This window comes from Panthera tigris, chromosome C2 (genome assembly GCF_018350195.1).
Source record: "Panthera tigris isolate Pti1 chromosome C2, P.tigris_Pti1_mat1.1, whole genome shotgun sequence".
Taxonomy (NCBI): Eukaryota; Metazoa; Chordata; class Mammalia; order Carnivora; family Felidae; genus Panthera; species Panthera tigris.
In genome coordinates this window covers 74,341,985-74,367,426 of record NC_056668.1, presented here as the reverse complement: position 1 = coordinate 74,367,426, position 25,442 = coordinate 74,341,985, and the positions used below count along the sequence as shown (strand labels likewise).

The window sequence follows — 25,442 nt, the reverse complement described above, 5'->3', positions numbered from 1 at the left end:
CCTGAAATGGTATATGTATAAAGTTATTTTATTGCAGCTTTGTTTGGAATAGCAAAACATTGGAAGCAACCTAAATGTCTATCAACGGGGGCTGCGTATAAATTATGGTACATATATGTATATTGAAACAATATATTAACATAAAGAGAGGAATGAGGAAGCTCTATGTACTGTCGTGGGACAATTACCAAAATAAACTGTAACATGAAAGATCGTGGTGCGGAACCGTGTGTGGTCGGGGCAGCCATGGGCATGCCCCATGAGGGTCTCCTGCCAGGAGAGTAAGTAGCAGGTGCTCCAGTGCTACCCTTGGAATCTCCCACCACATCTACCCTGAGCCCACACTCCTCATGAGTTGCTCATAGCTAATACCTGAGGATGGCAGGTCTTCTAATCACACTCATTCTTATAAGATACTAGATACCTGTGATGGGCAACTGTGGCTGGGCTTTCTTAGAACTGCACTGCAATCTGAAACCCTACCCTCTGGCCCTCCTTCTGTCACTCCTTCATGGGGGTCAGACCTACATCATAAGGTGCCACCCTCCCCTTCTCTTTGGGCTTCCTCGTCTTTTTGCCCCTACAGGCATTTCCTCCATAGCTTGCTCACACGTCTCATCTCATTTTGCCATCTTCAGCTCAGAAGACCTGGAAAATTTAATAGTCTGCTATTTGTGTAAGAATGTGGCAGAATACACATATAAGAAATATATATATGGGGCGCCTGGATGGCTCAGTCGGTTGGGCATCCGACTTCGGCTCAGGTCATGATCTCATGGTCCATGAGTTCGAGCCTTGCATCAGGCTATGTCTGTCAGTTCAGAGCCTGGAGCCTGCTTCGGATTCTGTGTTTCCCTCTTTCTCTGCCCCTCCCCCACTCACGCTCTGTCTCTATCAAAAAATGAATAAACATTTAAAACAATTTAAAAAAGGAAATATATATATATATATATGTGTCTGTGTGTGTGTGTAGGCATATGTATAAAATATGTGTATAAAAATAAAAGTGTATAAAATAAAGTGTCGTCATGAGTAGCCTCCAGAGAGGAGACCTGGTAGCAGGGGAAAAAGGATGAGAGGACAGAACTTTTTAACTTTTGAATATTAAACTTTGTGAATGTATCTCTATTTTTTAAAAAAATGTAATTTTTAAAAATGAGCAATAACTAGGTTACAAAACAGCATGATTCCATTTAAAGTAAACTGCATAAATCAGTCAGTGCACTTTTATAATATACAAAGTTTCAAAGATGGAAGGATAGAGTGAATACTGTTATAATTTTCTCTGCCTGCATATTCACATTTTCTAGAATGTACCCACAATTTTATGTAATAAGAAGAAAAATAATTATTTTTAGGGTGAGCAATAATTCTCTGCAGACTCCTTGGCAGTCATGTTGGCAATGACCCCACACAGGTCCTCCCAAAACTAAATAGGCTCCCTATTTTGTTGTACCAGAGGAATCAGCCTCTCTGTAAGACTCTTTCGTCTTAAAGAGTGTGACTAAACCCAACATATCTTAACCCTAACTTCTGCAGGATTAAGAAGTTTTAACTCACTTAGAAGTCTAGCAGCCAAAGACTATCTCCATGACTGCTTACTCGAATTCGTGAACATATTTAACAATAGTGGCAATTACGCTGTTAACCACAGTGATACAATTATCACAAGGAAAACCGAATGTAGACATGAGTTTGTATGTCACGTGTCAAGAAGGGTTTGTGAAGGTTTTGCTGGTTTGCAATGAACTGTGAGCTTCCAGTGCTCATCTCCATTTAGGAACCTGATCTACAAGGATCAGTCATTTACTGCCCTTATGTGCCATGGGTTATGTTAGGCACTGGTAATATGAAACTGAATAAGATAGGACCTTGGCCTTCATGACACGTGTCTTTGAGTTGGAGAGGTGGGCAGGCAGGCTCACGTAGCACTAAGTAAAAAAAGTCCATTCCCTTTTACCATCTCTTCTGTATTCTATTTATTGGTCTAAAGGACATTTGGTAATAATAAACTTCTAATTCAAAAGTATAGGTTAAAGGAATTGAAATACACATTTCCCCTAGCTTGTATATGTAAAAATTGTCTCATAGATTTTGACATTTGCCTCAAAATTACACACTCTAAGAGAGTTCATGAGGTAAGTTATGGCTCTTTGCAAACAAGTTTTGCAGACATTAAGTATGAACATACAAACACGTCTTTATAGAGATTTTTTTTAAAGATGTAAGTACAGATTTGAGAATTAACAGAAAAAGTGTTATAGGCAAACTGTTTTCAACAGCTTCAAAACAGAAGCGCTTAGGGGAAAAAATTTTCTTACGCTTGAAACAGTGTATGTATATAGATTTTTCCATTCTTACAGGGATCTTTTAAAAGAAAAATGGCCAATGCTTCTGAAATATTTGAAATCAAGACTAGACAGAATCTTATTTCCTGGCTGGCTTAAATTAAAAAAAATACAAATAAATGTAGTATTCTTTTTTAACTCTACTATTCCAAAAGGATAATCAGTGTCACGAGTCCATGTCAATTGCCACCGTGACCTGCTTCTTGCAGTCAGGGTATTATATAACAGTAAACCATCATCATAGCCCAGAGATAAGACTTACATCCAAACGCCTATATAATTCTGGAATATCAGCAAATAGAATGAATAGACACACACCCAGCTGTATGACCAGCACAAGGACAAATATATCTGAGGAAATAAGAACACAAGCTATCATTTAGAGAAATTGGAGTATATACGGAGTTTCACATCTATTGACAGACATAGTCTAGATGAACACTGATTAAGCTTACTTGATTCCAAATCCAAACACAGCATAATAAATGGAAAGTACTCATTTCTATGCAATGGGTCTCACCTCCACAATTTCTATGCATGTCCTTGAAGCAGATGGAAATTTTCACATGTATGTTGTAAGTTTCAATTAATAAAAGTGGGAAATACAGAGAGAGCAATTTTGACCTAATATATTTTCAAAAAATGCCTTGAAGACAGTTAAGTACCCAAGTCTTTTTAATGCAAATCCCCTGCTTCAAATTCTATTCTGGAAAAAAAAGAGGGCTGTAAATAAACAAATATTTAAATTGCAGTAATGTAGAGGTAAGCATTTGACTGCTTTCTCATCCCAAGAAGGAGAAAGGCAAAATAATTTTCTCTAAATAAACTAATTCTTATGAGGACATTGATCCTTCAACTTATGCTTCTAAATTTTCCCAATTAGGGGTGCCTGGGTGGCTCAGTTGTTAAAGCATCCAACTCTTGATTTCGCCTCAGATCACCATTTCATAGTTCATGGGTTCGAGCCCCACATCAGGCTCTGCACTGACAGCATGGAGCCTGCTTGGGATTCTCTCTCTTGCTCTCTCTCTCTGCTCCTCCAGTGCTCATGCTCTCTCTCCCTCTCTCTCTCTTGAAATAAATAAGTAAAGGTAAAAATAATTAACTAAATATTTAATTAATTAAATGTTCCCAATTTGAGAGGTAGGGATGTATACAAATGAATGTTCCACAGGGTAACCAGGTCACCCACTTCTCCTAACACACACCGCACTCCAGTCCAGAATGTAAGGAGGTAGCATGTACTTTGGCCAAGAGCCTCCACAATTACTATAGCCAGGTTCCTTCAGGCTGGACCCCCTCCCAGGCTGCCAACCACACAATGCCATCTTAACCATTGTCTTCATGGCAGGAGACATGTTCCAACTGAGTGTTGTGACACTTCTCTCTCTCCACCTCCTCCCAGATGAATTCCGACAAGTACTGACACGTGAGGAAATAAATGACTCGTCCCAATTTACAGTGGTGCCATGAAAGGACACCTGGAGACAAACTTCCGGTGAAGGAAAGAGGTAGAGGAAGAAGCCCTAGAATTTAATGCAGCTTTGAGGAAAGGAGCTAAGAATGAGGCTGCCAAATGTGTTTATAGAGCCCTGGAGTATAAAGTCAAGGGCTCCAGATAAGCATCAACTCCGCTGCTGCTCCCCGAGTGACCTGGGCATGTCTGTTCCTTCTGATGATCCCTCACCTCTGATCTGGTACAACGCTACTCACAATTTTTATATATGGGCTGCCTAAATGGTTTTCCTTTAGAGAAAATAAGAGCCACGATGATACAGTTGATTGTTCCCAAGAACCATATGGTAGTGTTTTCGAAGCTTGTGAAGGCACCATTACTTCCGATTTTTTCTGGAGCAGTGGGAGAAATGGTTAACTTTGAGATGCTTTCATTTTGCACTGTGCAGGCACTAAAAAGGAAACAAAAAAGGTAATGAACGAAGATGACAGGTCTTTATGGAGCACTGGTATCTACAGGATTCCATGCCCTCAGTGCTTTTGTAATTACCTACACTTTGGGAAAGAATATACTGAAAAATAAGGGGAAAGAAACCAACACAGATAGATCTATATTTTGGATAGATGAATAGATAAAAGATAGATATATGATAGGTAGATAGATAGATAGACAAGTTATTTATTCAATAATTTGGGTACCCTTCATGTGTAGTAAGGTTATGTGGGAAAAAGATGAGTAAGCCATGAGGTTTTCCTCTTGTGGCTTAAGATCTCTGAATATTGATAAATAGGGTGACCATATAATTTATCATCCAACAGGAGCATATTTGAATGTGAAAGGAAAAGACTAGTATCATCAGCAAAACCGGTAGTTGCCAGAGGAGACATGCATGGAAGGGGTGGGAAAAATAGATAAAGGGGATTCAGAGGTCCAAACTTCCAGTTATAAAATGAATGTTATGAGGATGCAAATTACAGCATAGGAGCTGTAATCAAAAATAGCATATTAATATATGGTGACAGATGGGCACCACATATCATGGTAAGCAAGGAATGATGTATAGAATGGTCGAATTGATAACTTGTTATTAATGTAACATTGTATGCCAAATATACTTCAAGGATTAATTAATTTAAAAAATTTCACTGGGATATCAGGCTCAAACTGGGGATGTCTGGGCAAATTATAATGCATGGTCACCCTAGGTGTAAAAGAAGGTCATGGATCATTATCACACAAGACAGGCAAAAGTAAGTGCCAATGGATAATATCCTCAAACTGTGCTACAGAGGAGAGAAGATCACTGGAAAATTCCCCAAGGGACTTGAAAGAAAGCCAACGCCTCCAGAAGAATGAAGAACCCTTTACTTCTTGTCATAAGGGCCAGACCATGTTTGATGGAAATTAGGATGTGAGAAGCTGGAATCAGAGCTGTGATAGTACCTGTGCATCTCCATGGAATACCAAGGCTGCCTCTGAACCAGAATGAAGCCCGCAATGTGCATGGCTAAGCTGAGAAGAAGGTTGAGAATCACAGAGAGCAGCAGAGGTGGGGAGATCAGCCGTCCTGCAGGCCTGAAGGGCACCAGCTTGGGGTAGGCACCATTCAAATTCACTACAAAATGAATTCAAGTGTTATGTTTGTGAGAGAAGGAAAATACTGTATTCTTCATCAGAAGAACGGTGTAACTTCTTAGGCCCACACAGCCAAGGAAACTGACAAACTGGAGTACGTCAGGGTTTTGAGGGAACAAAATACAATGAATGGCTTCAAACTCAAGTCATAGGAGCAATTCTTCAGGGAGAAGACAAAAACAATCATGAAATGCTTTCAGTTTTGGCTATTTTTTTTAATATATGAAATTTATTGTCAAATTGGTTTCCATACAACACCCAGTGCTCATCCCAAAAGATGCACTCTTAAATGCCCATCACCTCCCCTCCCCTCCCTCCCACCCCCCATCAACCTTCAGTTTGTTCTCAGTTTTTAAGAGTCTCTTATACTTTGGCTCTCTCCCACTCTAACCTCTTTTTTTTTTTCCTTCCCCTCCCCCATGGGTTTCTGTTAAGTTTCTCAGGATCCACATGAGAGTGAAAGCATATGGTATCTGTCTCTTCTCTCGGTATGGCTTATTTCACTTAGCATCACACTCTCCAGTTCCATCCACGTTGCAACAAAGGGCCATTTATTTCATTCTTTCTCATTGCCACGGCACTCTCAACAATAGCCAAATTGTGGGAAAAGCCTAAATGTCCATCAACTGATGAATGGATAAAGAAATTGTGGTTCAGTTTTGCCTATTAAATAGGCAAAGCCCATCAAATTATAGGTGAGGGCATGATGATAATGTACACTCTTATACACTGCTTCTGGAAACGTACACTGACACAAACCTTCTGCAGGGCAATTTGGCAATAAATATGAAAACACCGGAACATGTTCATAACATTTGACATGGTTATTCCATTTCTGGAAATTTGTCTTAAGCTAAAAATATCAGAGATGTAGAAAGATGTTCTTTAGTGCATCACTTACAGTAAACTATGTACATCTACATAATGAAACAACAGGCAGTCACTAAGAAGCAATGCTTTAAAATATTCAGTGACAATGGGACACCTGGGTGACTCAGTTGGTTAAGCATCTGACTCTTGATTTCGGGTCAGGTCATGATCTCGTGGTTCGTGAGTTCGAGCCCCGCCTTGGTCTCTGCACTGACAGCGTGGAGCTTGCTTGGGATTTGTTCTCTCTCTGTCCCTCCCCTGCTCACTCTCTCATTCTCAGATAAATAAACTTAAGTAAAATAAATTAAATAAACTTAAAAAAATATTCAATGACAAAATGAGAAGTGACATCGGAAAAAATGGCAGAGCAGACAGCCCTAAGGTCCCATCCTTCCACAGAAACATTGAAAAACAAGCAGAAACTATCAAAACTAACTTTTTCAGAACTATGAACAACAAAGGTTTACAGAAGTCAAACAAATGCTGAATCAAGAAAAAGGCAACTTAAAAATGGTAGGAAAGCTTTGTGACATCTGTACTTGCCATTGCCCTACCCCTCCTCAGCTCAGTGGCAATTTCAAAGTCGGTCATTGGCCCTCCCAGTGGAGGACTCTGGTCTCTGGTCACAGAGAGGAAGAGCAAACTGCATCCATTGGGTATGTCCATTCTAACCTGTCTGGGGGTACCTGAAGGACTGGTGCAAGGCGCTCATCTCTGTTTCACCTAATGCAAGACTGAACTCAGGGCAGCAGCATCCACTGCTTGAAAACAACTGTAAGGCTCACCAACTACCCACAGTCACCTGGGGCAAAAGATGGCAGTTGAGACATAAAATAATAGCTACGATAAAGAAAAGCTAAAGAACGTTTCTTTGGAAAATTACGGCTTTCAAAAACATATGTGTATTTTGGGGACTATAGAAAACCATGCACACACCTAAGGCAAGTTACCCACTCAGGAAAGACTGGAACAGCCCCTCAGTTTTGAGCTCTGGATGATCTCTGCACTCAGCACAAGCCTGGCTGAGTGTTGAAGGGCCCCAGCACAGAACAAATCTGCAAAGACTGGGAGAGGTTGTTCTTTGTTCATGGTTTTGCACTCATGGAAGTCAAGAAAATCTCTGTCAAAAACACTAGCTAAACAAAAGCTAAAGGAACAGAGATTTCATTGACCATACATGGCAACTGATACAGTCTTTGCAAAAAATAGTTTAGGAAAGTCACCAAACAAATGGACTATGACAGCCTTCAAAAACTAGCAGAACAAAAGCCATCAAGTCCCGGGGAAGGGGGATTTCCAGAGTTATCTGGATTTCCAGAGTTACGACATTATAATATTCAGCAGAACAAAATAAGTTGACAGAAATAACCTCTGAGGACACCCAGACATTGGACTTACTAGACAAAGACTTTGATTATTTTTTCTCCAAATCCCAGCTTTTTTAAGAATTTATTTTTTAAATTTACATCCAAGTTAGTTAGCATATAGTGCAACAAATGATTTCAGGAGTAGATTCCTCAATGCCCCTTACCCATTTAGCCCATCCCCCCTCCCATAACCCCTCCTGTAACCCTCTGCTCTCCATATTTAAGAGTCTCTTATGTTTTGTCCCCCTCCCTGTTTTTATATTATTTTTGCTACCCTTCCCTTATGTCCATCTGTTTTGTATCTTAGAGTCCTCATATGAGTGAAGTCATATGATATGTTAGACAAAGACTTTAAAACAACAGTTTCAGGGGCGCCTGTGTGGCTCAGTCAGTAAAGCATCTGACTTCATCTCAGGTCATGATCTCGTGGTTTGAGAGATCGAGCCCCACGTCGGGCTCTGTGTTGACAGCTCAGAGCCTGGAGCCTGTTACGGATTCATGTGTCTCCCCCTCTCTCTCCCACCTCCCATGCATCATGCTCTGAATCTACATCAAAAATAAATAAAATTATAAAAAAATTTTATAAAACAACTCTCTTTTTTTTAATGTTTCTATTTATTTTTGAGACAGAGAGAGTCAGAGCATGAGCAGGGGAGGGGCAGAGAGAGGGGGAGACACAGAATCCGAAGTGGGCTCCAGGTTCTGAGCTGTCAGCACAGAGCCCGACACGGGGCTCGAACCCACGAACCATGAGATCGTGACCTGAGCCGAAGTCGGACGCTCGACTGACTGAGCCATCCAGGCGCCCCGAAAACAACTCTTTCAAATATGCTCAAAGAAATTAGGAAACAATGTATGAACAAAATGAAAATGTCAATAAAAAGACAGAAAATATGAAAAGGAGCCAAAAGAAATTCTTTCTAAAGAATCTTTTTTATAATTTCTACCTCTTCATTGACATTCTTTCTTTTGTCCAGTAAAAGTAACTATTTGAGTGGCGCCTGGGTAGTTCAGTTGGTTAAGCATCTGACTTTGGCTCAGATCATGATCTCACAGTCTGTGAGTTCAACATCTGTGCTGACAGCTCAGAGCCTGGAACCTGCTTCAGATTCTGTGTCTCCCTCTCTCTGGCCCTCCTTCACTCGTGCTTTGTTTCTCTTTCTCCCTCTCTCTCTCTCAAAAATAAATAAAAATAAAAAATAAAAACATTTTAAAAAAGTAACTATTTGAGCAAATATAAAAGGCTGTAGGGGCACCTGGGTGGCTCAGTCGGTTAAGCATCCAACTTGGGCACAGGTCATGATCTTGCAGTTCATGGTTTCAAGCCCCACATTGGGCTCTGCACTGACAGAACAACGGAGAGCTATTACTTAATGAGTACAGAGTTTCTGTTTGGGGAAATGTAAAAATTTTGGAAGTAAAGAGTGGCAATGATTGCACAAAACTGTGAATGTAATTAATGCCCCTGAACTATATGTTTAAAAATGGTCAAAATGGCACATTTTATGTTATGTATATTTTACCACAATAAAAAATAATTAAAATATTTAATGACATGAAAATTTATGGCAAAGTTAAATGAAGAAAATGTACGCACAACTATATAGAGAACATAATTCAAATTTCTTCATTTATATACATACAGAATGCTTTAATTCATTAGTTCTGAATGGTAGAATAAAGATGGATTTTTTTCCTTTGTTATATCTTGCAATGTTTTCCATCTTTGTTTTATAATGAATATATATTAGTAACCATAAGAACAAAAAATAATCAAGTTATTTATCAAAATATAGAGGAAAACCTGGAGATGCTTGTTACTAAACAGAGAACAATTGAGCTGAAATGAGGGCTGTTTTGAAAAATGTGGAAGAAAGACTGATCTAGGGAGAAAACATAGATGGCTCTTTGCCACCCTAAATCGCAGAGCTGGGATGGGTGCAAGTTACATAGAGATAGGCTTGGCTTCATAAGAAGAATTCTGTTAACAGTATGGACTGGCCAAGGGTGTTCTTTCCAGAGATTTGAGCCCCTTGGATACACCTGACACTGTCAGAATTACAGGGAACACAGCAGTAGTCAAGATAGACAAGGTGCTGTTCTCACAACGCACACACTCTGGGACAGGGGAGGCAGGAAGACGCAAATAAAAACACAGATAAAAGCATAACTTCAGATTGTGAAGGGCACCCCCCCCCCCACACACACACAAATAGAGCACAATTGTGCTTTCTGCCTCCACTGCCACCATGGTGCCCATGAAAAAGTTTCTGGTGAAAGGGGGCAAAAAAAAAAAAAAAAAAAAAAAAGAAAAGAAAAAGGAAGAAGAAGCAGCAAGTTATGAAGTTTGCCCTTGACTGCACCCACCCTGTAGAAGAGGGAATCATGGAGGCTGCCAATTTTGAGCAGTTTGTTCAAGAGAGAATCAAAATGAATGGAAAATCTGGGAATCTCAGTTGGAGGGGCTCTAACCACTGAAAGGAACAAAAACAAGATTACAGTAACTTCTGAGGTGCTTTTTTCCAAATGGTGTTCGAAATAACTCATCAAAAAAATATTTGAAGGGGGCACCTGAGTGGCTCAGTTGGTTAAGCATCCAGCTTAGGCTCAGGCCATGATCTCATGGTTCCTGGGTTTGAGCCCCACATGGGGCTCTGCACTGACGGTGTGGAGCCTGCTTGGGATTGTTTCTCTCTCCCTCTCTCTCCACCTCTTCCCCACTTGTGCATGCTCTCTCTCTCTCTCCCCCCCCTCAAAATAAAGAAATAAACCTAAAAAATATATCTGAAGAATAATCCCTGTGATTCAAACGAGTAGTTGCTAACAGGCAAAGAGAGTTACGAAACGAAGAGTTACTTCCGGATTAACCCATGAGAAAGAGGAGGAAGAGGCGGATTAAAACTCATTTATCTGGAACATTTTGTGTATGAATTCTTGAATAAAACGGGGAACAAAAAAAAAAAAAATAAAGCACCAATTGTGTAATAGAGAAAAAAGTGGGCTTGGTGACTACTTAAAGTGAACTTCCTGAGGTGGTGACATTTGAGCTAAGATCTGAATAATAAAAAACCAAAGCCATATAAAGATTAAAAGGGAGAGTGTTTTAGGCAAAGCAAAGAGCAAAAACAAAGGTACTGCAGTGATCACAAGCTCTTGACAACGCTCAAGTGACAAGAAGACCCCTGGTGCCTGGGATAAGAATGTAACAATGTGGTTGTAAGTGAAGGCAGAAGCAGGCAGGGCAAGAGCATTTTAAGCAAGTAGGTGGCAATAAAATTTACTTTTCAAAATTAACACTCTTACCTCGTTTGAAAGGTAAATGGGAGGAGGGGGAAGCAAGATGAGTTGTGAGGCTGTTGTGGGAATCCGCAAGGGAGGTGACACGGCTCTGTGTCAGGGGTACAGAGCTTCGGAAAGCAGAGCCAACAGGAGCTCCATCCAAAGGGATGTGAGAGATAAAGAAAAGAGAAACCAAGGATGGCTCCAGGTCTTTGATGAACAACCAGGTTGTTTTACCAGAATGCAAGGAAAGGGAATTTTTTTCCCTTTCACTGATGTGTTCTAAGTGCCTATTATGGTAAGTAGTACAAATTTGAGCACTCAATAAGTAGCTAATAATTTTGTTTGAATACCAGATCTGGTAGTAGATAAGAAAAAATATTTATATGCTGATCCAGCAGACCAGAGAAAGTTTGATGACCGTGAAGAAGGAGATTATAACAGAAACAAAATCCCCAAGAAGGTAGGAAGAGGTAGGATTAAACGTATAAGTGGAGCTGTTGGCATTTATATGTAACAGAGAGGAAAGCAGAGAATATGGTGGATGGTGGGGAGTGGATGGGTTGGGGTGAAAGCCTACAGCAGGGAAATTGGGAAGACAATTCATGTTAATCAAGAGGTGGAAATGGGAGTGGCCTAATGGCAAGATTATCTTTAATCTTCATTCAAAATCCCCAAGGGCTAGGATTTAAAGATCTAAAACAGGGGCACCGGGATGGCTCAGTCGATTAAAGTGTCCAACTCTAGATTTCAACTCAGGTCATGATCTCACAGTTCATGAGATTGAGCCCTGTCAGCATTGACAGCATGGAGCCTGCTTGGGATCCTCTCTCTCCCTCTCTGTTCCTTCCCTACTTGCTCTCTCTCTCTCTCTCTCTCTCTCTCTCAAAGCAAATAAATAAACAAAAAAAAAAAAAAAAAAAAAAAGATCTAAAGCATAAAAGCTATCCAGCCTCTATAAACTGGGCATATATTAACTATAATTACACCTGAAAGCATACTGAAGACAGCATTCCTGATTTTCAAAGTGCACTTGAGAAACTGAACAAGAAGACCATGGGAGAAGGGAAGGGGGAAACGATAGTTACAAACAGAGAGGAAGGGAGGCAAACCACAAGAGACTCTTAAATACAGAGAACAAACTGAGGGTAGTGGGGGAAGGAGTGGTGGACAGAGGGGAAAATGGGTGACGGGCATTGAGGAGGGTACTTGCTAGGATGAGCACTGGGTGTTGTATGTAAGCAATGAACCACAGGAATCTACCCCAAAACCAAGAGCACATTGCACACACTGTATGTTAGCCAAATTGACAATAAATTATATTTAAAAAAAATGAAAAGCAATAAATTATCCCAAAATATAAACAAACAATCAAATAAATAGATAAATAAGTTTAATGACCATTATGGAAGCCCCGTATTTTGTGGAAAACAGAAAAATAACTAGCCAGCTTTTCCATGGCTAATACTTTTATTTCAATCCAAGACTCACAAATGGGGCTCTTATTTCCTTTTTCCCTCTCTGAATGGACCTTTGGGCATAAGTCCCATATCCCTGAGGCTGCAACTGGTGTCCCTCCTAGTGGACCAGCCCTTCTGGAAGAGCCAAGAAAGTTTCAAAAATGTCTTACTTGTTACACCAATAAGAGTTGTGATGGCCAGATCCTGGAACAGAAACTGGTAATTTGAAAGGCTGTTTGTCTCCTGAAAAGAAAAAGGAAAGCAGGTCAAAAATGTTGTGACCCTCTGGATGAAGTCTGACATCAGTTTGCATTCATTTTTGTTCCTGCAACATGGGATTTTACAAGAAGAAGGTGTGGCCAGGGTCCTGTTTGTGTTGGTAGAAGTACCAAAGATAAGGCTGTGAAACCCCCTCCAACCAGGAGGCCACCTTTGTGTGCTTTCTAGGCTGGGTCCTTTGTACATCAACATCCTCCTGTTGAGGGAGATGTCTTACTCTACTAGATCCATCTCTGATCTCTTTTCTACCTGCTAGCAGAAAGTCAGGGTTTGGTCTGGAACAACAGGACAGTGAGTTCCCAGTAGTAACAAGAGACAAATGTGTGGTGATCTTACCCAAATTTTACCAGTGGAAAAAGAATAATTGAACCCACTATTTGCAGTCTTGGGTGTTATTAGCAAGTCCTGATAAGGCATCCTTGATATTCTTGGGGAAAAAAAGGTTAAGATCTTACTGATTTCAAGTAACTTGCTTCCTTGCCCCCCTTTTAGTGGAAAGGAGATCAAGATGACCCAAGTTCAACTCTAGTTTGTAGCATGAGTTGTTGGGATTCCAAAATAGGACCAAATTTCTGTGCACAGCCTCTCCTTCTCCATCTCATTCATTGTGAGCGGGAAAAGACATAAGCAATCTGAAAATAACAAAACTGAAACCTTCAGCCTAGAAGCAAGAGGGCAGGACATAGAGATGAATCTAACGAATCATCAGTAGGCTGCTTATACTCGCTCATGAGAGTCGATTGCAAAGTTTTCAGGGATTATTTTTTTGAACTGGCTGTTAAACACAGCCATTATAGAACCTGAAATTATACAAATCTACCATTAAATACATTATGCTAAAACAAAGCTAATAAATACCCCCAATCCAGCACTTCCTAATCCTTTTCCTACATTGTGCTGTTATCTATGTTCTTTAAGATATTTACAAGTCTTCTAACTCTGGGGTGCAAGTACTACATAATGACATGCCATGTGCACATCTCTTCCCAACTCCATGCTCAGTGACGTCAGGCAGGCAGCTCGAAACCAGCCATGGTGGGCATATTTACACCACGGAAATCAGCAAACATGAATAACCAGGGCTTGCTGTCCCAGGGAGAGCGGCTCTGAAACATTTACCAGCTCCCCAGTCCCAGATCATCTCGCTACTGAATGGTACGCTCGGGTAGAGTCACACTGGAACAGAGAAGATGGAGACCTCGTCCAAGCAGCCAGAAGCAACCGCGAGAAAGTGCTATGCCTTGATCTTCAGCTACTACTACACACAAAATGTCTCTGTCAGAGAGTCAGAGAATTGACACCTTCAGCTTCTCCTGTGTGCATCTATTTCTGATTTACTTTCACCATAAAGGTAGTTTCAGAGGGGCCCTTGGTCCTCCAAGCTCCCCCACGTGCACTCTTCCTCAAGAGGCATGCAGGTTGGGAGGATGCAACTCCTTGTTTCAGTTCTAACCAGGAGCTCGGGTCACCAGTCATACCCAGTAGAGCAGCAGAACACCAACATACTGGATCATGCTGTACAGAGCCATGTACTTGAACATGCAAAATGAGGTAACGAGAGCGGCACGTCCTTCCCTGTGTAAGCAAAGAAAGGACAGAGTAAGGAGATGGAAAGAAAGGTCAGTGCCTCTGCTGTTCAGCTGAGCTTAGGAGAAACACTCCAAAGCCTGATTATTCAACAGTTTGTCTGACAGACTGGATAGCCTCGAGCCAGAGGGAGCTGCCTGTCAGTATGCTAAACGACTAGACTTTCAGGAAAGACCAATTCCCGGCCCAGCCCCCCAGCCTTGGTCCAGTTCGAGAGCCCAGAGTGCATGGTAGCCTCGTGCTCTCTGTGGGCACCATGTCAGAGCGGAGTCAGAGGACCTGGGGATGCGTCCTAGAGCTCGTACCTACTCACAAGTGTAATTTGGAAGGTCATTTCCTTCTGTCAGTCACAGTTTCTTCATCTGTAAACTAAGGAATTTAAATAAGATTGCAGGCTTGGGGGCTATTTTCATGAAGGTGTTTCATTTCATTCAAATCATTTGGCCATCCCCGCTTTTTCTAAAACTGCACTGAAACAGTGTCTATGCTCAAATACATCATATATCGAATTTAAATAGACTGAAAACAACGAACGTGTTTGTTTCCGTTACTGTTGGTGGACTTTGAGTAAATGGTATATATTTAAAGCATAAAATAGATTATTTATGAGATGCCACTTTTATCACTTTCATTGGAAAGAAACGAGTTTAAATTTGCTTCTGGTCATAATGTTTTCCTGGGATTCCAAAGCCTGATTTCAGAGTGGGCTTTTCCCTGTACTGGGGCTCAGCTGCTGTCATTTGCTCTACCAGAAGGTAGTTTCTCGTCATCTCTCACCTCCTTAGAAAGGGTTTTCGCATGCCACACACCTGCAGCAGCCAATTCCACCCCCCCAGCCGCCTTCTTACTTTTCCCATTACCCTTGATTTATCTGTGTATGTGTTTATTGCCTGACTTCTCCACCAGAATAAAGCTTTATGAGGTCAAGGAATGTGTGATTTACTTGCTTCTGGGTCTCCAGGGTCTCCACCAGTTCCTGGCACTAAGTGCCTGCTCTATAAATATTTGTCAAATACACACATAAATTTTTAAAAATTTGGGAGGAGCCAGCAAAATCATCATTTTAATATGGTGGGAATAGTATGACATTTGTAGAGAAAACATTTAAATACCATCAGTTCTAACGTAATTTCTAATCCTATATGGCTGTGTGAGCTTGGGAACCTCAGTTAAGTTCTCTAAACCTCCATTTCTTTATTTGTAAAAGGAAATAGTGACCACTCCGACATCTCCAGGCTGTTTGGAAGTATAAGATAATGGGTATTAAAGCACTTCACAAGCTGTAAATACATGCTAGTTATAATCACCCAAAGCAGCCACAGTGCTAACCATTTCTATCATCCCAATAAAATACAGCAGAAGTACATCTTCTGGGAGGTACAGATAAAGCACCAAGGGAGATTTTAGTAGAAGCAGCAAAGATGAGTTAATATTTTGAAAACTGGGGATGGGAAGGATATTCCAAAGAAGCATAAAGAGGCAAGAGGAAAAGAGGGCAATCGGGGAAAGGAAAGTTTGTCTCTACCCCCCATTATAAAGCACCTATGGAGATATATGTAAAAATAACAATAATAAGATCAACACTTTCAAAGCAGTTACAAGTTCCAGATTCCAGGGGTGCCTGGGTGACTCAGTGGGTTAAGCATCTGACTCTTGATTTAAGCTCAGGTCATGATCTCACAGTTTGTGAGTTCAAGCCATGAGTCAGGCTCCGTTTTGCTCATGGAGGCTGCTTGGGATTCTCTCTCTCCCCCTCTCTCTGCCCCTCTCCTGCTTCTGCCCCCTCCCCTGCTCATGCTCTCTCTCTCTCTCTCTCTCTCAAAATAAATAAACAAACTTTAAAATTAAAAAAAAAGTTCCAGATTCCAATTTTCTAAAGATAACCTATTGAGTGGTTTTCATTATGCCACTACTCTCCCACAGTTATTATTTTTTTTTAATTTTTTTTACATTTATTTATTTTTGGTAGACAGAGAGAGACAGAACACAAGTGAGAGAGGGGCAGAGAGAGAGGGAGACACAGAATGCGAAGCAGGCTCCAGGTTCTGAGCTGTCAGCCCAGAGCCCGATGCGGGGCTCGAACTCATAGATCGTGAGATCATGACCTGAGCCCAAGTCAGACGCCCAACTGACTGAGCCACCCAGGCGCCCCTCCCACAGTTATTTTTAACTGCTGGTAAGTCCACTCAGGAGTAGAATGGCTGACTGCATTGTCCTGCAAAGCACCCACCCCACCCAGGGACACAAAATTTCCGTTGTTTCCCTGGCCGAACAATGGGATCTGAACTTAAAAGTCAAGAGAGATTAAAACAGTGCTGGTGGAAAGCGTCTACTTACTTGATAAGGTGAGGTACACACTCAATGTTTGGAGTTTTAGAAGTGAAAGGTGAGGCCACAGATGCCTCCTGTTCTGATAAAGAGATGCCCACGTGAGCCATTTTCAAAGCCTGAAAGCAAAGAGTCAGCTTACTCTGCTTGCACACTCACAGATGTCTCCCCTGAGGCCACACGGGAAAAGCCTGTCAAGCTAGCTACAGGATGGCCCGTGGACCCAAGCACGAGCCAGGAGGGGACCAGAATTTGTTCTGCCTATTGCATAACAAAGAGACGACACTGGGACATCTGGCCAAAGAAGTCAGTATACTGATCACTGAGTCATTGGGCGGCCTTGGTCAAAACCCTCCCAAACCCTCCACGTCAGTTCTTCCATCAAGAAGAATGGAGATAAGTGTATCCCAGGGATATTATGTCTAAAGGACTCCAGGCAAGTGCAATTAAGTGTAAGTCCTGGTGTGTCCTGGTGTGATTATGGCCCCACACACCGGCAGCTACTTACCCCGCAGTCATTGGCTCCATCACCGCACATACCTACAAAGTAACTAAAAGGGAGCCATGTCAATTGTAGGGGAAATCAAAGCAATTTTAACTGCTCATTTCTCTAATTAAAAAAAATAATAAAATGAACCTCGTTACTTAGGGGACACTCTGATTCTTTATTTTAAGGGAGTTTTCTGAAGGGTCCAGTTTGACTAAAAGTAAAGTGTGACTCTACAGCTCCCCGATGGATTAGGAAACCCAGCACACCATCCTGACTCCAAGCATTTCAGGGAGACCCTGTACTTCACTGCTTAGAAAGCAGCTTTGTTGGCTGTAAAATGGGACGTTCACAATTATATGACATAACACCATGGCACAGTGGAGAGGGCACCAGATTTGAAGCCAGATCTAGATCTTTGACCTGATCACTTGACCATTTTGGCCATTATTTTTCTCTCCTACAAAGTATTATGAGTATTCAGTGAGATGCTGTAGGGAAAAGTGTCTTCTGATTTCTAAAACAATAAACGAAAATTACTTGGTGCTGTAAATAGTAACAGGGCAGGAAATTTGCCATTTTAGCAGTCACTCAACTAACAAATGCCCAGACTTTGAAGAAAGAAAATATATTCCTGCGTCAAGATCGCTCTTTGAGGGTGAGTGCATCCTGCTGGCTTTAATTCTTGACAAAGATTATGGATAGTGTGCTTTTTAAGGTAGGAGTGCTCTGACAGTATTTATAGGATTTGCTGTACTTGCCTTCCACACTGTCCTATGAAGGCAACTAGTTTACTATCTAGGTTTTCAACCAAGTTAAGAAGACAGGACTTTCTGAATCAAGATGCTTGCCTAGTGACTAAATCAGGGGGATGAAGTGGGAGTGAAAAAGATTAGGAGTCATGTCTATATGGTCCAGCACCAGAAATGAAGAAAACTTACAGGACTCCATGGGTTCTGTTAACAGGAAATAAAGGGTCTCAAATGATGGGCACTTTATTTGAACTGCCTATTCTCTAATGCAGATCCTTTGTGTTAAAAGAGAAGTATTATTCTGATTCAGGACAGAGAAGATACTTTGCCATATAAATATTTCAGTATTTTTAAGGTTATGTGAATCCCTTGCCATACGAATCTCCTTATGTCACAGCTGTGATGATAATGTATAATGTCTAAATTGTCATTGTACCTTCAGGAGCTGAACTCAAACTATCCTTCCAGGTTCATTTCTCACCACACACTTTCACGTCCCATATGTTCTAGTCCAGTGGTTCTCAACTCTGGGTGCAAAATTGACCCATTTGAGGAGCGTTGAAAAAACACTGATGTCCAAGCCCCACATGAACAACTGAATTAGAATATCTGGACAGTGGGGTCCTGGGACTGTTATTTTTTCAAAGCTCCCAGGGTGACTGTCATAGGCAGTTAGGTTCAGAACCACTGCCTTAGGGGACTTCTTGTACCTCTTACACTCTCCCTGACTGTCATGCTCCAGGCACTTCATACCACCTGAATTGGTAAAGAACCTACTCCAGTTTCTGAAATTCTTCCACCAGACTGGATTTCTGCCCAGGAGACATTCTTGCAAAGATTGTTCCATTTATCAGTATCTGTAAGGAACCCAAGAGAAACTTTATATCACGTCAGTTGGTCATACATGAGATAATTGATAATACTTAGAACGCTGACTGGAAAATAACATCCATGAATGGCAAAACACAATTTGTTTCCAAGAAGTCTTTTTTTTTTTTATTTTTTATTTTTAAGACATTGAGACCTTGGTCATCAAGTAAGCGACCAAGGAGACCAAAAATCAGTCAAGATGACTGCTTAATAAAAATATTGGATGAAAATGATGACCTTCAGATATTTAGCTGAACTGCCATCAAGAAAGTGGTCAAAAATTCCTGAGCTTAATGGAATCTTGAACCAGTAGAGTATGAGAAATTGCAAGATATCGAGAGGTCAGCATCCTAGGGAAAGGAAAGGAGGCAACAGCTTCTCAGAAAATTGTTCAGAATGAGCAGGAAAAACAGCCTCATGATGAAATAGTGACAATTAGTGGTCTTTGATTTAACCATGCCATCTGGGCTTGACCAATTGTGGAGCTCAGCTGATATCCCAAGTCTAATTTTGGCTATGGAACATTGGTGGTTTGGAGATATAATAAATGTATACCAGCTCCATCCACCTGAGCTTTATTCTACAGAGTCTGAATTCTTCTGTTAGATCTCTGTGCTCCTTGCTGTTCTTGAAAGTAACTCAGCTTAGTCTTTAATCTTTTTGTCTTAAACAGTGCCTAAGATGATAAGCAATTGAATACAAATAATTTATCTTTGGATTACACTAGACACAATCTTTCTCTAGTTTGTCCACCTGTTATGTATATAACTTACCTGCCCCTGCTATGGGTTTATTCTTCATCAGAAAATTGTTATCTTTGACCCTTTCTTGTGTAGACTCTCTATCAAAAACCTAACAGAATTCCTTTCTTGGGCTGCTTTCCTCTATAATTGATGGATTTCCCCTTCACTGTTAGACCCCTCACCATGGCAGTATGAAGACAGCCACCCAAAAGCAATCCTTATGACTTGAGAAGCTCCTAATACTTTCTCTAGATGGTGAGAAATGGGCTAATCAAATTTACTAATTTTAAACCTATCTAGAAATGAGACAACAAAATGTTTTTGCCCCTTTATGACACATTCAATAGGTATTTCTTACCTACTTAAAAGTTTGAAATTACTTAAGAACATGCTCTGTAAGTGACTTCATTGGCATCTTTACTGGGAGACTGATAACCCTCTTAGAACTTACCTTTGGGAGTAGGCTACTGAAATGTTGACTTATAACCTGAAAGGATTTTCCACTTAAGGCAAAATGGTAACTTCCCTCTCTGCCATGATCAGAGACTTCTTCCTTGATATTAATGTAATTATCCTGCAAAAGCAAAACACAAGTTATTTTAGACACTTGATAGAGTGGTAAAGGACCACAAGTATATCAGAGAGAGGCAGTGATGACTGGCCTCTCTCTTTAAGAGAGACTGGGGTCTCTCTTTAAGAGTCACACTCCAGCACCAATTCCTCAGAGAAACACTTTGTCTTTGCTGGATCAATCTTTGCACATCACAGCCTCTAGTGAATAGGAGAATAACACTCATGTCCTGTTCTCATCCTGATTTGATCTTGGTGAGTCCCAGAGAAGAGCACATTTCACAAAATTCAAGCGTAAAATACAAAGCACTACAGCTTAACAAATCTCTCCCTGAAGTGAGAAATCACCATTTTTTTTTCTTACAGAATTAATATTGTTCCACAAGGACACAATAGAGATAGGATACTGAATGATTGGGAATACATGGATAAAACTTTCTTTTCCCAGCCCAAAGACATAGTCTAATTTTCCAATGTGCACAGCAGTTTCTCTCCCAGGGACTAAATCTCCTTAGGACCCAGTGGGATGGTTAGCAAGCAAAAGGAGGATGAGAAATTAGATTCACAGTCCCCCTTACTACATTTTTTCTCCTATAGGGCCAACATTATTACACTTAAAATAATGGATCCTTTCCAGGACCCACAACGGCACTATACATTAAAGCTCAGTAGGAACAGTATGAGAAATGGATGAGTTCTTCGAACTGCATAGGTGTTAGACATTTGGGGAAATTTGTTGACCCTAGGTCACCTCTACATCTCTGCCAGTCAAAGCTGCTCAGAAGTCAACACTATGAGCCAAGTTAGAGAAGTCTGTTTTTAGGTGTACCTGATTGCTGTGTGCAATGGACTTCTCTTCTACTAATTTCCAAGATATAGATGCTGATGAGGACCCAGTGATTTCATTCGCTTCAATCAGAATGACTTGTTGGCTTTCAGAAACCATTCCAGACTTTCTGGCCACTGTTATTGCGGTCTGAAGATTGTCACCTATAAGAAAGGAAGGGTATAGCAAGGTGAGGTTGAAAAGATAGAACCAATTCATGCAGGGCCTGGAAAACTAGGGTAAGGAGTCCAGAATTTATTTTAGGTGTGAAAAGAAATAATTTCTAAGTCTCTCTCATGCTGATTCTCCATGAATCCATGATCCCTTTTGTGATTCTTATTGCTTTTTATCTGGTTACTTCATAACCCACCAGTTTTTCCAGAGAGTGGAAAGAAAAAACAAAAAGGCAAAATTCAAATCTATTTCCATCATTTTTCAGCTTGGTAAACATTTACCAAAACCCTACTGATTTAATATAGTACCAGGTGTTTCCACTTTCAGCCAAATTGGAATAAGACCACTAAAATCTATCTCTCCCACTGATTACAATGGGAAACTATGGGAAAAATACAAAAAGCAACTATCTGAGGACTTTGAAAAGTAAACAAAAGCAGGTAGAATGTGGAAGGGAGTCAAATTTGGAGAAATAATCTACAAGGTGGTGATATTCTTGGTTTTATTTTTTTCTCTCATATGTGTGACCTGAGTGTGAACCCCAGTCCCAGTGCTGTGAAGGATGCTAAATACAACTCCAAAAGAAACTTAGTCTTTCTGACCAGAGAAACTAGAAAAAGAAAAAGCTTAAAGGCTGAAGAACTATGGGGCAGACCCTGGAAAGGAGACAGCTAGACAACCAGACTAACTTACTGGGTGAACTCAACCCAGAGCTGTGCATGTGCAGAATAAACCCAGGGAAGGAGAGTAGAAGCCTCAAGAATTGAACTATGATAGGAATCACCTCCCATGTCCTATAGTTTTGCTTGCTCAAACAAACAAAAATCACCCTCACCATTCTCCAGGGGATTTTAACAAGATCCGAAATCTCACACTATAATATTTTAAATGTTCAAGAAAGTCAACCTATAAAACACCTGGAAAATGTGGTCAATTCTCAAGAAAAGAAAAGACAATCAACCATTGCTTGTACCAGGATGACCCAGATGCTAGAATTTACCAATGTTCTTAAAGCAGCTGTTATAAGCTTCCTCCATGAGGTAAAGGTTACCACTCTTAAAATAAATGACAAGATAGAAGTTCTTAAGAGAAAAAAATATATATACTCTATAAATAACCAAATGACTGCTTTAGAATTGAACAATATAATAACTGAAATAAAAAATTCCCTGGATGCTCTCAAAAGCCAAATAGAGGTGACAGGAGAGGGAGGCAGTGAATTTGAAGATAGGTAAGTAGAAATTATACAATCTGAAAAACGGAGAGAAAATTAAAAAAACAAAAGAACAGAGACTGGAGAATGACAACAGTCATGTCATTAGAGTCCAGGAAGGAAAGGAGAAAGGAATCAAAACAGGAAAAAATATTTTGAAGAAATAAAGCAGGTAAGTTCCCAGATACGTTAAAAGATTTAAATTCATAGATTTAAGAAGCCCAGCGAATCCCAGTAAGATAAACTCAATGAGATCCATACCCGGAAACATTACAATCAAACTTCTAAAAACAAAGATAGAAAATACCTTAGAAACGGCAAGAGAAAATAATACATTATATATTAGGGAATGATTACTCAAATTATTACAGATTTGTCATCAAAAAACATGGAGGCAAAATGACAGTGAAATATCTTTGAAGTGCCGAAGAAAGAACTGTGAAGCTTTGAAAGTACCCTTCAGAAAGGAAGGAGAGATAAGACATTCTTAGAGGAAGGGAAACTAAGATAATTTGTTGCTAGCAGACATACTCGGAAATGCTAACAGTTCTTTAGGCTGAAAGGAAAGGACACCAGAGGGAAACTTCTAACATTAGGAATAAAAACATAGCAACAGAAATAATGAAGATCTGGGTAAATATAAAAGTCTATTTTTCTTCCATTTGTGTGTAACTCGTGCCTATTGAAAGTGAAAACCTTAACATGGTATGGTGGGGTTTTCATTGTCATATACGCGACAACCATAACATAAAGGAGAGAAGGCAAAGGACGTTCATGGTTGTAAGCCTTCTTGAAAGGGTAGGTACAGATGTGATTGCTAGAGCAACCACTGAACAATAAATAACATCTGACTGCCTATCCCTAACATGGCTTTCTTCAGGTCTCTACCAAAGTACGTATGAGGAAGCCCAGAAGAGCTAACGGTGGGCAGGAGTTTCTCTACCCTGAGGCCAGAGCCCTGAGAGCGAAGAAGTGTCCACAATGCCTCAGCAGGTCACCAATAGTTGGGCTGCTTTGCAGCACAGGACACTTTTGCCATCCACTACCTGAGAAGTTCCACGCCTGAGCCTCAGTCATCTGACAGAGAATATAACAACCTACTTTAGAAGTCTCAGAAGCTAGAGAGGAAAATATCAGGCAGAACAACCAGAACAACACATGACAGACAAAATAGAGCAGTTGTTGGAGATAGATAAAACCTGCAGTAACTCCGGGAGCCTTGCGGGGCTCAATCTGTTAAGCGTCCGACTTCATCTCAGGTCATGATCTCACCACGGTTTGTGGGTTCAAGCCCTACCTCAGGCTCTGTGCTGATAGCTCAGAGCCTGGAGCCTGCTTCAGATTCTGTGTTTCCCTCACTCTCTGCCCCTCCCACGCCTGCTCGCACGCTCTCTTTCTCTCTCTTTCAAAAATTAAAGAAAAAAAAACATTTCTACACATTAAAGAAAAAAAGCTTTGCATTCTCTCATTAAAAATAATAAGTGCACTTAAGAAAACTCAAATGTAGCCCTTCTCCTCTAACGCCCCCCCACCCTTAAAAAAGGTTTTCTAGAGCTATTCCCACCCCAAAACGTGATTTCAGATCTCAACATTAAGAGGTAATTTGAAGGAGATAATGGTCATTTTTGGAACCTGAGTTTATGGTTTGGAAAACTGAATGCAAAAAAAAATCTTAAAACATGGAGGCAAATTATAAAAATGTGAGAATAACAAGAAAAAAGATAAGAGACTGAGAACATAAATCCAGAAAGCCTATCATGTGAATAACAGAAATTCCAGAAGGGAAAAAGGAAGAGACAGAGCAAAGGCCATAATTAAATGAACAATAGAAGAACTTTCCCTGACAGGAAGAAGATAGATTAAAAGTGTTTACTTTTAATTAGTTAATGAAATCAATGGGACAAAAAGACAAACATATAGACATATTCTGGTAGTATTTGTAAACTCCGAAGTTGAAGAAAAGGACAATATACAGAAGAGAATAAATTACCTACAGTGGACTGGCATTGGACTTGTAATAACACCTAGAGATCATTAAGGAAAAAACAGGACTATAACCCCCAAATCCTACACCCAGACAAGATGGCATTCACCTGTCAGAGCCAAGAAAGATACTCCAGGGTATGTAAGAAATTAGAGACCATAACATCCTTCTATCCTATCCAAGGACAAGCCTTGAGAAGAAAAATTTAACCCAGCAAGCAAAGAAACAGAACAGAAATTCCAATATGAGTGAAGAAGTGAAGAAGCGGGGTCCAGAGTGATGCGTCCTTATTTCTACCTAAATCTCAATACTAAGGATAGATTATGGAAATGTGTAAAATAAGTGCTAAATAAAGATTTTTGAAACAGACGGGTCATGATGTAAGGGCAATTCTAAGTAGCAAATTAGCTCAGCAATACCTACAAGTTGGATTGAGGGACTAAAAAGGAAGAAGGTAAAAGGGACCCCTAAGTCTCTTGTATTGTGGGGGTAGAATGGGAGGTGGGAGGTACAGAGGAGAAAGTAGAAGTATCCTAGAGCTTCCCACAGTGAAGCTGGATTCAGGGGAAATGGGCTGGGGAATAAGGGCTCTGGTGGGGAAATAGTGTACCTTGGCGACACAACTATCAGAGTTCAATGCACCTGACTGGAAAGCAGGGAAAGAAAGGCGCACACTTAAATTTGAACACATGAAGAAATGATCTATTCTCCACTAAGAAGCATTCATTAAGAAATTTCACACACTTTTCTTGCATGATCCTTTCTCACCACTCGCTTGATTTGGGGTTTGAGAGAAGCACAGGGGACAGTTTTTTGTTTTGTTTTTTTGTTTGTTTTGTTTTTGTTTTTGTTTTTGTTTTTACCACCAGAATAATAAATGGGCCTTCAGGGTAGTTTACACACCATGCTGACTAAGCATTTCTCTTCCTACTAACATTTAACAAAAATTGTCATCTGTGCCTGACCCACGTCTTCTTGTCAGTCAGGGGTTATTTCAAATGGCCTTTCTCAGAGAGGACACCACATATAAAGTAGCCAGTTAAGACATCACCCTGTTTTGTTTTATGTACCTCATAACTCTTATTGCCAGCTGCTTGTTTGATCAACTGATTGATTTCCTATCTCATCCCACCTGGATGGAAACTTGGTGAGAGCAGTAATTTTGCCTTTTCTGTTGCAGATCTCCAACACCTAGAATGGTGTCCCACCCACAG

General features: G+C 40.5%; 1 protein-coding gene across 4 annotated transcripts in view; it reads right to left on the bottom strand.

The window, feature by feature from the left end:
• Positions 1 to 25,442, bottom strand: part of ATP13A4 (ATPase 13A4) — a 149,135-nt gene that overhangs the window by 7,263 nt on the left and 116,430 nt on the right. For all 4 annotated transcript variants that reach the window (XM_042957027.1, XM_042957024.1, XM_042957026.1 and 1 more), the window contains 10 exons: positions 20,861 to 21,021; positions 19,913 to 20,035; positions 18,626 to 18,705; positions 17,118 to 17,160; positions 16,619 to 16,728; positions 14,173 to 14,269; positions 12,586 to 12,658; positions 5,248 to 5,419; positions 4,062 to 4,255; positions 2,611 to 2,699 (listed from right to left, as the gene is read on the bottom strand). In XM_042957027.1, coding sequence (XP_042812961.1) covers positions 2,611 to 2,699; positions 4,062 to 4,255; positions 5,248 to 5,419; positions 12,586 to 12,658; positions 14,173 to 14,269; positions 16,619 to 16,728; positions 17,118 to 17,160; positions 18,626 to 18,705; positions 19,913 to 20,035; positions 20,861 to 21,021 — 1,142 coding nt within the window. The remainder of the gene's footprint in view (positions 1 to 2,610; positions 2,700 to 4,061; positions 4,256 to 5,247; positions 5,420 to 12,585; positions 12,659 to 14,172; positions 14,270 to 16,618; positions 16,729 to 17,117; positions 17,161 to 18,625; positions 18,706 to 19,912; positions 20,036 to 20,860; positions 21,022 to 25,442) is intronic.